Here is a 12,810-nt window from a genome sequence, read left to right on the forward strand (position 1 = left end):
CTCTGTGCCTTGAATAATACACTTCATGCCAGTAATAGTTCTTCAAGTTTTTTCTGTCCTTCATTCGGTGCCTGTAATTGTTCTTTGAGTTCTTTATGTCCTTCTTTCTGTAGCTGTAGTTGTGCTTGTAACAGCTTCATAATTGCCACCAGGGACACTTCCTCCTCCTGCCGAGCACGGGACCTTGTCTGCACACCTTCTGCCTCCATGTCGAAGATTAGACTCACAGCATCCCTTAATAATCCACACTCCTGACACCACTGTTTCATCCCCGTCCCACACTGCCACAGGCTCCAACAGCAGTAGTTCAGTACAGGAAGGACATTGCCCCATGAGTTGTTCTTCCTGTGGTCAGCCTTTAGGTGTACAGTACACAGGATCAGTTCAGGTGTCGTAAATAAACACTGGCGTCTTAAGTTCACTGTTTATATTTTTCAGATAATTACACCGAATGCTTCCCAACTTCACTTCACCATTCTCACAAGCACTGGAGCTATACAAACTTTATTAACTGCAATTGCACTTAATGCTTGAAAACACTTCACTATTTTTACAAATACCAGTAAGATACACACTTCCATAAAACTTCACTGTTTGCCAAAAACATTTCACTCATTTCACAAGTTCTGAAAATATACAAACTTCATTGACACTTCACTGACACCGCTCTTCACTCAAACTTACCTAAAACCCGACTGAACTCCCTCTAGTGTCTTCCCCATCCTTATATAAGCTGGCATTACCCTCGAAGCTTCTACATTCTACGAGAACAACAGTTGCCAACTCAGAGATATCCAAAATATGCCAGAGTTTTCTCACATAACACCCTAAATTATTTGGCATAGAAACTCAAATTAAATCACATAATTAAAGAATCACATAAATAAAACATCATAAAGAAAAAGAGCACAAAATTTAATGCATAACTTATGAAACAACTACGCTCACAAACAGCAGGTAAACTGGCAACTCGATTCGTACTGGAACATAGGGTGAACAATGGGAAACGTCGAGAAGCTGCTTGACTACCTAACTGGCAAATCTCGCTTCTTAACGATATATATATATATATATATATATATAATATTGTAAGGCATCTAATGCAACAGGTAATGAGATGAAAATGCCACTTAGTACCGGTATGTGTTTTGTGGATTTTTAAAAGGCGTTTGATAGTGTTTCACGTGGAGCTATGTTGAAAATTATGAGATTCTATGGTATGCCAGAAAAGTTTGTAAATATTATTAGAAGCCTGCATGAAGGTACTTTTTGTAAGGTAATGGTGGGTGTTTCTTTGAGTGATCCATTTGAAGTTAGGTCAGGAGTGAATCAAGGGGTTCTGTCGCCTTTGCTGTTTGTTTTGGTTATGGATTATTTTATGAGAAATGCTGTAAGGAGAACAGGTGCAGGAATTAACTGGAAAGAAAATAAGAAGCTGATGGATTTGGACTATCCTGATGATGTTGTAGGGGAGAGCGGTGAGGATTCGGACATTTTTTACTTTTTACTGTATTGAGCCAAGAGTTGATGCAGTAGGATTTTCTTTTGCAGCTCAACATGTAGCCACATCATTGATGTACCTGGGGTAAATAGGCCAAGAAGAAACCTCTAATACATTTGAAGCTATAGCTCGTCAAATGAAAGTTTCCAAAATGTCCGAATCCTCCCCACTTGTGGTGAGGATACGGACATGAGGGTGGGAGGATCTGGACGTGTAATGAAATATTTTTCTAATGTATAATGCAGATGGTACTTTTTACTATTGGTCGGCAACTTATCTAGGGATGTTAGATAATGAATAAAAAGTAAATACTTTGTGGAACATCCTTTTATTTAATTCGTTATATTCATATGCAAAATGAGACCATAACTAAGATATTTTTGCCTTCAATAAAAAAAGAATAAGTCAAAATGTGAACCATTCTTGAATTGAAAAGCTTTAATTCCTCAAAAAAATTGGTATAATTCCTAATAATTAGGGTAGGCCTGTATAAACTGATTAGGCTCATTCTTCTTTGATAAGCTTATGAAATAAATAAATCAATAGCCTAACTTCCTAACTGAAATCCCTCATCATCAGCCCTGTTTCTATCCCTCTTAACATTATCATGAAGAGTGCTGCGAGAGATTCCAAACCTCTCAGCCACTTTTCTTATTGAGCCATTTTTCTCGATCACTTCCTTAATAGCAGCTTCTAGAGTAGCAGCATCCCTCTCCCTGTTAGTTTTTTTCTTATATTTGCGTCCCATTGTGAGAATTCGTACACCTGAAACAATATATAGGCAAATTTTGCAATAATGAGATTTCAGATGGGTCCCTTAGTTGAAATGAATTTGTAAGGTTATTCAACCTCATTCATTTTCAAATGGGGTTCATAACATTAAAAGAGAAAATTATTTCCAATATATAGAATCACACAAACTCAAGGGTGTCCACAGTCAAAGCTGAATAATTCATCAAGAATATTGCTTAGTACAAAATATAATTATATTACAGTAGGCTACACAGTATATAAATATATACTTACCGGTAGTATATAATTATATTATAATATATAGCCTACGATAGTATATAGTATATTAGACATAATATAGTTATACTAAATTACTTAATGATTGCTTGTTAACGCCTCTTATTTATGTGATTATAATCAATTAAATTGGTGGGAGGATTCGGACACGTCCGAATCCTCACCCTCCCATAGTGTCCGAACCGTCCCACATATACAAATATTTTTTTAATGGCCTCAGCTCAAAATTATTGGCAGCTTTCAAGTCGACAACAGCTGCAATATCTCGGGTATACGATGCAGTTTCACCTCTAGTATTGAATACTCACTTCCTCAGTATATTCATAGTACCACAGCTTACGATATTAAGTCGAAAAATTACATAGGAAATACGAAAAACCACAAAATGTAACCTACATTTCAAAGGAAAGGCAGCCCTTCACGAAAATCCACGTGACGAAACTACACAAAAGTCTAGCAATTTCACGCGGTTTCTCACAACTGAGGGACCCATACGTTTTTCAGGACCAGTACTGTCCGGATCCTCCTCCGTCCGAAACCTCACCGCTCTCCCCTACTGATTTGCAGAGGTAGTTACGATATGCAGAGGGTACTTGATTGTTTGGTGGAGGAAGGAGAAAAAGTGGGATTGGTAATAAACTGTGGAAAGACAGAAATTATTAATATGAATGTGGAAAACCAAATCCACTGTGTAATTAGGAATAATGTGGTGGAGAATGTAGAATATTTTAAATATCTGGGAACGATTTTACCATCTCGTTGATCATTAACCCGCCCCGTCCCGACCACTTTTTGACCACTGGTACCCCCCAATCCTGACCATTTTTTGACCCTTTTTTTTTTTTTTTGCTAAAACTTTCGCTTTTGGTGAGAAACATCGAAAATTCATAGAGAAATTGCTCACCTGAGGTTTAAAATACTCATTACAGGTAGGAGAGCCTCCTTACCTTACTGGGTTTTCTATCAGGCTGGCACCAAAGAAAACGAGTTCTATGGGAGGATAACTATTTCACACCACTCATAAACGGTATTTATTTATTTACTGTTACGAATTTATATGTAGTACAAGAGTATATTGGTTTTCAAGCAGTAATATAGGCATTATAAGCATTGTTTCACTCACTAATACCTGACCTTTTTTTGCCACATTACCTGATCATCATTTCTAACTGTTTCTTCCTCTAATGCTATGTAAAGTTTGTCCTCCACATTGTCATTGATTGGGGAATCACTCTGGCCCTGAATTTAGTACCGTGGCATGACATGGCTATACTGGCCAGGTCACTGATAACAGGTGAATTGCTGAGAAAAGGGCATGCAGGGGGGAGGAGGAGGTCATGATGGGTAAGGCATTGTCTCTGCCTGGCATCTTGTTGAGGAAGGTGTCCCATGTATACGTACCAAAAATGACTCGCGAAAATTGAAAATTGTGGAAATTATGAACCTTGCAATTGCAGGACGTTGAAGTACGTCCTCGGGATTAGCTGTGACAAAACGTGAGGACGTGGAAGTACGTCCTCGGGACGGCGTGGGTTAAACAATGAAATTGAGGAGAGGATTAGACAGGCTTGGCGAGCCGTTGGAATGTTGAAATCTGTTTGGAATAATAATATGCTTTCGGTACATACTAAAATTTAAATGTATAAGTCCATGGTTAAACCAGTTTTAATTTATGGGCGTTGAGTCATGGTACAGTACAATTGCAATAGATCAGAAAGTATTAGGATTTGAGAATAAAATACTGAGAAGGATACTTGGGGTAAAGTGGCAAGACAGAGTTACAAATAAAAGAGTAAGGGATATTACAAGAGTGGAGCCAGCTGCTGAGTATGTGACTGTCCCGCTGGAAATGGCTGAGGCACATATATAGAAAAGAAGGCAGTTTAATACAAGATATGCCAGACTGGACTGCTAGAGGAAGAAGAGGCAGAGGTAGACCGAGGGAAACATGGTTGAGGACAATGAAAAGAGAAGCAGGAGAGGATTGTTGATGGGACCTAAAGGAGATAGCATGAGACAAATATTGGTGGAGAGAGTTCATCGAGGCCCTATGCATCCCGTGGGATGCCACAGGAAATGATATATATATATATATATATATATATATATATATATATATATATATATATATATATATATAATATATCCATTGGGCAAGTTGGTCCTAACATTTAAGATGACAGTGACCATCCTCACTCATCCCTGAGTGGCATTACCTGAACAAGAAACCCCAACCATCCCTTGGATATAAACCTTCACCGGCTTCAATCCGATTGGAGTGCCGTAATTACCCACTAAACCACCAGATGCCAAAATTTGATCATATTGTTACAACTCAGTGTAGTAAATGGTTTCCTGGTGTACAGGAAACCATTTAGCTTGTCATTCAGTGTATTGTCCCCCACAGGCAGAAGGAAGAGGAAAGAATGAAGGAAAGAATGGCAGCAGAGGGAGTGTAAAGTCACCCGTAGGCAGAAGGACGAGGAAAGAATGAAGGAAACACAGAAGAGGATGGAAGGAAAGAAGGATGGAAGAGAGGAAAGGGCAGACACCCAAGAGCAGCACTACATCGAGTGAGTGAATGGTGAGCGCATCCACCTACCACAATATATATATATATATATATATATATATATATATATATATACACACACACACGCACATACACACTCGACCCTCGATTTGGAGGCCCCCTGGTTCCTGGATTTCCCATACAAGATACTGAAACTTACGTTTCAAATTACCCGAGCGCAGTTATCCCTTCTGTTCCCCGGTCAATGTCCGAGCCACCCGTTAGTTGGTCACAATTTTGCACTGGACATTTGTTTACTCTTGTCTCGTGCTGTAAAGCAGCCTTACATTTGGACATTATCTGAGCGGTTTATAACTCCAGGATTGCTCCACCAACCCCTAGGAAAGTGACGAAGAACACACAGAAGCCTGTGCATCTCTCAGTGTCCCCCAAACTTGAGTTAATAAGTAAACTTGAGCCTGGAAAGATCGTCACTATGCTGTGTGTGTAAGAAAACAGATTGTATCTGACATCAAAAAAAGCAAAAGAAAAGCTGCAGAGTTACGTTGTGAAGTTTTCTGTTTCTGAGGCAAAGAAGATTGGATCGGGTAGAAAACATAAGAAAATTTGAAAGTGTGCTGACTTAGATGCTGCTGTGCAAAAGTGGTATGTTCAGCAAAAGGCTTGTGGTGTCTCAGTGAGAGGTGTGGAGCTGGCGCCAATGCCGCAAAGCTTGCTGCACACATGGGTATTGCTGATTTTAAGGCAAGTGATGGGTGGCTGTGGCATTTTAGGAAACGCCACTGCATCTATAGTGTGAAAGCGTCGGCATGGCTGCCAGTGCCGATGTTGACAATGATGAACCATTTAAATTGAAGTTATATGATCTTATTAAACGTGAACATTTATCAATGTGTAAAATTTACAATATAGATGAGACTGGGGTTATGTGGAGGTCCTTGCCTAATAATACCCAGGCAAGGAAGGACGAGCATAAAGTACCAGGTAATAGATTAATAAAGAGCGGTAATCAGTGGTGTGTGGTGGTAATGCCATCAAGTACACACAGGCTCAAACTGGCTATTGTGGGGAACTCTGCGAAACCCAGGGCTCTCAAGGAAGGTACAAACAAGCTTCCTGTCCATTATTACAGTTCTAGCAAAGCGTGGTTCACCAGCTGGATTTGTGAAGTGTGGTTCCATTATCACCTGCTGCCTGAAATAAGGAACCACCAGGAAAAGGTGCTGCAAATCCCGCCTGCAGAAGTGAAGGCATTAGTGCAAATGGACAATGCCCCCGGCCGCCTCGCCCAGGATGTTTTGCAGAGTGCTGACGTGAAGATAAAATGCATGTTTTTACCTCCAAACACTATCTCATTGATCCAACCCATGGATCACGGCGTAATCAGTTCACTGAAGCTGAGGTACAGTACCAGAGATAATATATTGACAAAGTGCTGGTTGTGTTGGAGACTAAGGATGACACGGGAGAAGATGCAAGAGGGAAGAGAACCCTGGAGAATAGCATACAACATCTACTCTGCCATCCACAACTTGGGTGAGGCGTAGGGTGACGTTAAGCATTCCAAGCTTACCAACACATGGAAAAAATTCCTCAAGGACGAAGATTATGACTGATTTTGAGGGGTTCGAGGCATCAGACTTCCCTGCACTTCTCCATACAGGTGGGGAAAATGCAAGTACTCTATATGACATTCATGAGTGGATAGAAGAATATGAACCTGCAGAGGGGCATAAAATATTGTCTGAGGAACAGACACTGGCAGCAGTGACTGGGGGGCAGAGCAGCTAGTGAGGACAGTGACGTCGAGCAGCCAAAAACCATAAAGATGTCTGTGATCAGGGAATGTGCTGATACACTACTTCAGTTTGTGGCAGCAACAACAAGGACATCCAGGAGCATTACGACCAGCTTCGCCTTCTCCGTGCAAAAATTATTGTGATGCAACACCAGGGTGGCCGTCAGTCTAAGACTGATAGCTTTTTTTAAACCACGCACTGCCCAACCGCCTTCTCCTGAACCAGGCCCCAGTGGTATTAGCCAGCCTGCCACCATCAAGCCACCTCCTCTTCAGTTTGTGGCAGCAACAACAAGGATATCCAGGAGCATTACGACCAGCTTCGCCTTCTCCGTGCAAAAATTATTGTGATGCAGCAGCGTGGTCCCCAATCTAAGACTGATAGTTTTATTAAACCACGCACTGCCCAGCCACCTTCTGAACCAGACCCCAGTGGTATAAGCCAGTCTGCCACCACCAAGACACCTCCTCCTGAACCAAGCAGCTCACCTGCAGCTCAACACAACTCCAGTGGTGCTACAGATTCAACTATGGATGTTGTGTCTGATCCCGAATCTATTAAGCTATTCGAGGAACCACTATATGGACACGGCGTACACCTACATCCTCTCTACAATACAGTACAGTAAGTACATACAGTACAGTATGTTAAATATATTTATTTTTCCTTTTATGTAGTCATATGTAACTTATGGTGGTACAGATAATACTGAGTGCTGGACAAAGTGTGATAAAAGTCCGGGGAGGATACTGAATATTGGCGATTGCTGGACAGAGTATGGTAAACTTAGGGGAATGGGCCGTGGCCCCGGGACATTTGCAATTCCCGGACTGGACTCCCCCCCCCACTTTTAGTCCAGCAAATCGAGGGCCGAGTGTATATATATATATATATATATAGATAGATAGATAGATAGATAGATATATACATATATACATATATAGATAGATAGATAGATATATATATATATATATATATATATATATATATATATATATATATATAAAGAATTATGATTTCATTCACTATTTTTGATGTTTATTGTGATTATGCAAGTATGGAGTTCGTTTTTTAGTCTGAGTGGTGTAGTGTGTGTCTAAAGATGCCATTTATATTCCTTTACCAGATAAGGATGCTGCTTTGTAGGCTGAACCGTCGCGGCCAATATTCATTATGACCTGAGATTAGCGTCCCGCACGAGGGATTTAGCGTGAAGGGAGGGAAAGGTTTTGCACCCATTTATTCACTAGGAGAACACCTCAAATGTTGCTAAAATACTTGTGGAAAGCAAGAAATAGGTAAAGTGAACAAAGTCAGTATATAATATGTGTACTTAAAAATAAAAATATAATTATGATTTTTTTTTTCCATTTTTTGAGTACATCGCTTCCCGTCCGATCAGCGAAGTTAAGCAACGTTGAGTCTGGTTAGTACTTGGATGGGTGACCGCCTGGGAACACCAGATGCTGTTGGCATCCCTACGTGTCAAGTGGGGTTGGTGGAGGATTAGTGCCCCTCCCTGTAAAACAATTAACTCTAAGCCCTTGGCCACCCCGTCTGGGATACATGGCGTCTGGCAATGAAAAAAAAAAAAAAATGAATAATGTTTATTCCTGTATGGAGTTGTTTTTGTATTCTGGATGGTAAGGTGCATGTTAAAAGAGAGAAGGATGCTATATTTAGTCTGTTTCAAGATAATGGATGCAGCTGTGTGTTTAAGGATAGTCCTCGTGGTCAAAAAACGATAAGGCCAAAGATTTGCAGGTGGGCTGAGGAACGAGGGTTGAGGGATGGTGAGGTTGTAAATTATAGGTACAAAAAACAAGAAATGCAAATGCAAAAAAAAAAAAAACAAGAGGAAAACAATGCGGTAAGACAAATAATGACACAAATAAAAAGAGTAAAGGAATATAAAAAAACAACAACTTACCTTTTACACTTGTAGGGCTATGAGTTGTAGGGATGTAGAGTGGGCAGAGGGAGCAAACTTTGACAAGCATTGTCTGGGAAACACACTTTCTTTCTGTCCTTTCCCTCCTTTCCTATGCTTATATACTGTACACTAACACTTAAGAGGAGCAAAGGACAGACGTCGACTCATGACTCATTCACGAGATGTACTGACCTCCTGAGTGGTTTGGAGGGTAGAATAGGTTGGTGTCAACATCTCCCAGACCTTCGTCCCCTTTCCAATGTTTGCAGTTTTTTGTAGTTCAATCTGCATCAACGCCACCGGTCACGCTACAGCAAAGCATCGTTCAATGCCAGCGGTCTTTTAGGGCTTAAGTTGTTCTTTTTGCACATGAGATTTATCCTAATTTTAACACAATCTTCTCGGATGGAGCAGCAATAGTGTGTAAGGTAGGTTATTGAACTTATATATTTCATCATTACACTTTGCATTAAAGTGTGATAAAAGCTCGTGAGTCTCAGGAAACCTCCACGCTCTCCACCAGTCAGCAGTCCACGTGTGATATTCGAGCCAATGGAGCAGCACGAATTTCTATGTGGGATAAAAGCAGGGTTCCAAAAGCCAAAGACGTCCCAGTAGGTGATTTTCCAGAAACATGGGAGCACCCATTCACTGTCACCAACTGCTGGCCTCAGATATGATTTCGAACATGCGTGTGGCATGTCTGCTGGCAATGACGGAACCAAAATCACATGATATTTCAAGGATGTTGCAAGCGGATATTGTCAGGGCCACTCACTGAACTATTGGCCTTTCTGTTTTACTACTGACTATGGTGGGAGGTTGTGGCAACCATTATCCATTCACTTAATATAGTTGTGCTTACTTCTTCTGTCACATAATTCATTTCCGTGTCTGCCCTCCTGTCTTCCTATTTCTCTCATCCTTCCTCTCAGTTTTTATTCCTCTTCTGTCCAGTTCACTTGACTCTTTACTGAATGACAAGCCTCATTGTTTCCTGTGAATTAGGAAACCATTAACAATGCCGTGTGGTAACCATATATACAAAGAACAGACTGAAATGGAGCCTACAATGGTGCCCCTGTTAACTTTGTAAAGGATCAAATATGGCGGCTACCCTGTGGGGGCAGTTATTGCTTGTGGTTGATTCGTCTGCCCGGTCATACAGACTGGTTGATCAGCAGCAACAATCAACTACAACAGGATCAAGTCAACGACATTTCGTTTCATCAGCTCCTTTCTTCTTACAGACTCCCATCATCTTTTTTTCTCTCTCTTCGCCGCAGTATTGCATTTTTGTCTCTGTCGGTATTTCAGTGACCAATGCTTTTCAAAACTGTCCCCTTGCAATCTTCCTCCATTACGGCAGGCGCATCCCGCCAGTCTGGTGATGCAGTCTCACCTCTTTTCTGCTAAAATTTTTAATGCAAAAATTAACCGTCACTTTGTCGTTCCTGCATCCAATAGTTCAACTTTGCAACTGTCTGCCTCACTCTCTGTTTCCCTTTATCTATGGCAGTCTTTTAAACAGAATTTGTACATACATCTGTAAAGGAACGGAACATAAATTTGACCCTCTTTTGTCTTTTTTTTCTTTTTTTTATCTTGGAAGAAGCAATATTTTGTGAGCCGTTAAGCTTTAGTTCTTTCTTCCCTACATGAAATAGCTAAGAACAGAAACGGACTCAAGACAGATCTTTGACGCAGTTCCAATTTTACTTGAAACCATTCTGTGTATAAAAATATAAAAACAAATAAGTAAACAAATAAATAAATAATAATAATTATTATTATTACTATTTTTATTATTATTATTATCATTATTTTCATTATTATTATTAGTATTAGTATTATAATGAGTAACGAAAGTTGTTTTCAACTCTGAATATCCACACCTAAACTTACTAGCATTGTAGGTGCAGGGCTTTTTCTTTAAACCAGACAAACTGCCGTCTCACGCACATTGTCTTATGCATTCTCTAGATTAACAAGTCCAGCAATTATCTTCCTATTCCCTTCCATATTCGTTTACTGTAATCCTTCACTGTAACTCTCTCTCTCTCTCTCTCTCTGATCATAAAATGAATGCTGTGTATTGGCAGCATTTCCCGTTATAAGATACGTGATTATGAAGGTGAGTCCTACTTTCTCTATACTCATTTCAAAGCCAAAGGTGGATGTTGCATATATGTACACAACGACCTATCTTGTTCTCGTGTTCCTGAACTCGATTCTTCTGAATTCTCTACACTCTGGCTTCGGCTTTCCTGTCATTCTCTGACTAAATATATCTGTGCTGTTTACTTATCTCCTAATTCTACTGACTATCAAAAATTCTTTGACTATCTTACTTCTATGATGGAACACATTCTATCCAGTTCTCCTTTCTCTGAAATCTCCATTCTAGGAGATTTCAATGTTCATCACCACCTTTGGCTCTCCTCTCCTTTCAATGATCCACCTGGTGAACTAGCCTACATCTTTTCTATCCTTAATGACCTACAGCAGCTTGTACAGCACCCTACCCGTATCCCTGACCGCCTTGGAGAGAGCTCCAACATACTTGACCTCTTCCTTACTACTAATCCTTCTGCTTACACTGTTAATCTTTCCTCTTCGTTGAGCTCCTGCGATCACAACCTTATCACTTTAACCTGACCTATTGCTCCGGTACGGCCTGTGGACCCTCCACATTGGAGCTGCGAATTGGGAGGCTCGCAGGCAGTACTTCTTTGATTTTCCATGGAATGATAATTGCTTCCATGACCAGGAGCCATTTGGGTGTGCCTTGCACATTACAGAGTTTATTCCCTCGGGCATGGAAGCATACATTCCTTTCTCATATCCTCTGACTGATGCAAGATCGCACTGTTGCATCTTTATCACTTTTCTATCGCTACTTCAATGGTCACTGCTCCTCTGAACTGTCTGCATGCATTCTTCCACCTCTACGAAGGGCGCGTAGCACCAGTCTAGCAGCAAACTCTCATCCCTTTTCTGTCCAGCTCTCTAATGCAAGAGTTAACCGTTACTCCCAGTCTTTCATTTATGCAACAGGTCAACTCTGGAACTGTCTCCCTCTGTCTGTATTTCCTGTTTCCTATGATATCCAGTCTTTCAAACGCAGTGTGTCCAGGCATCTTGAAATGATCGTATCTTGAGTTTGGCTCTCTCTTGTATTTTGTTTTTCTCTTGGAAGGAACAAAAATTGCTGGCTCGCGGCCTTGGGTTCCTTCTTCCTTGCATTAAAAAAAAAATGTGTGAGTAAAGCAAGTCATTGCTGGTATACAATTGTGTGTTTCAGGTTCGTGGTGACGGTGTGCTGAACCTGGGGCATCTACAGGGCGCCTTCATAGTGCTGGCGCTGGGCCTGTTTGCTGCCTCCCTTACCCTGATGCTGGAGCACCTCGTCTAACCTAGATTAGCCAAGCCCTAGTCCTTCCACCACCCTGCCTCACGCTAGCCCTTCTTCCATCATGCTTCTCATCCCAGTCTTCCCACTAACCTGCCTCACAACAGCCCTCCCTCCAAAGTCTTTCATCCCATTTCTCCCTCCACTTTGCCTCATCCCAGCCTTCCCTTCACCCTGTTTCACCCCAGCACTCTCTCCACCCTGCCTCACCCCAGACTTCCTTTCACCCTGTCTCACCCCAGCACTCCCTCCACTCTACCTCACCCGAGCATTCCCTTCACCCTGTTTCACCCCAACCCTCCCTCTACCTTGCCTCGCCACAGACTCCCTCTATTGTGCTGCACTGCAGTACTTCCTTCACCCTACCTCACCGCAGCCTCCCTCCACTTTCCATCACCTTACTTTCCCTCCTTTCTATTTCACCCCAGCCTGACCTCCACACTCATTCATCCCACCTTACCTCCACACTCATCCACCCCAACCCTAAGTCTACCCTGCCAATCCTCAGCACTCCCTCCACTCTGCCTCACCCAGCTTCTCCCTCCACCCTGCCTCATCCCACTCTCTCTTGGCCTCCACCCTAAATTACTCCATCTCTTCCTT

General features: G+C 41.4%; 1 protein-coding gene across 1 annotated transcript in view; it reads left to right on the plus strand.

Moving 5' to 3' along the window:
- LOC145398040 (glutamate receptor ionotropic, delta-1-like) overlaps positions 1–12,210 on the plus strand; it is a 365,881-nt gene extending 353,671 nt beyond the window's left edge. The window contains exon 6 of the mRNA XM_080271002.1: positions 12,100–12,210. Coding sequence (XP_080127128.1) covers positions 12,100–12,210 — 111 coding nt within the window. The remainder of the gene's footprint in view (positions 1–12,099) is intronic.
- The last annotated feature ends 600 nt before the right edge of the window (positions 12,211–12,810 follow it).

The sequence above is a fragment of the Coenobita brevimanus genome, chromosome 44, assembly GCF_032717465.1.
Source record: "Coenobita brevimanus isolate Jiangsu-jjx chromosome 44, ASM3271746v2, whole genome shotgun sequence".
Lineage (NCBI taxonomy): Eukaryota > Metazoa > Arthropoda > Malacostraca > Decapoda > Coenobitidae > Coenobita > Coenobita brevimanus.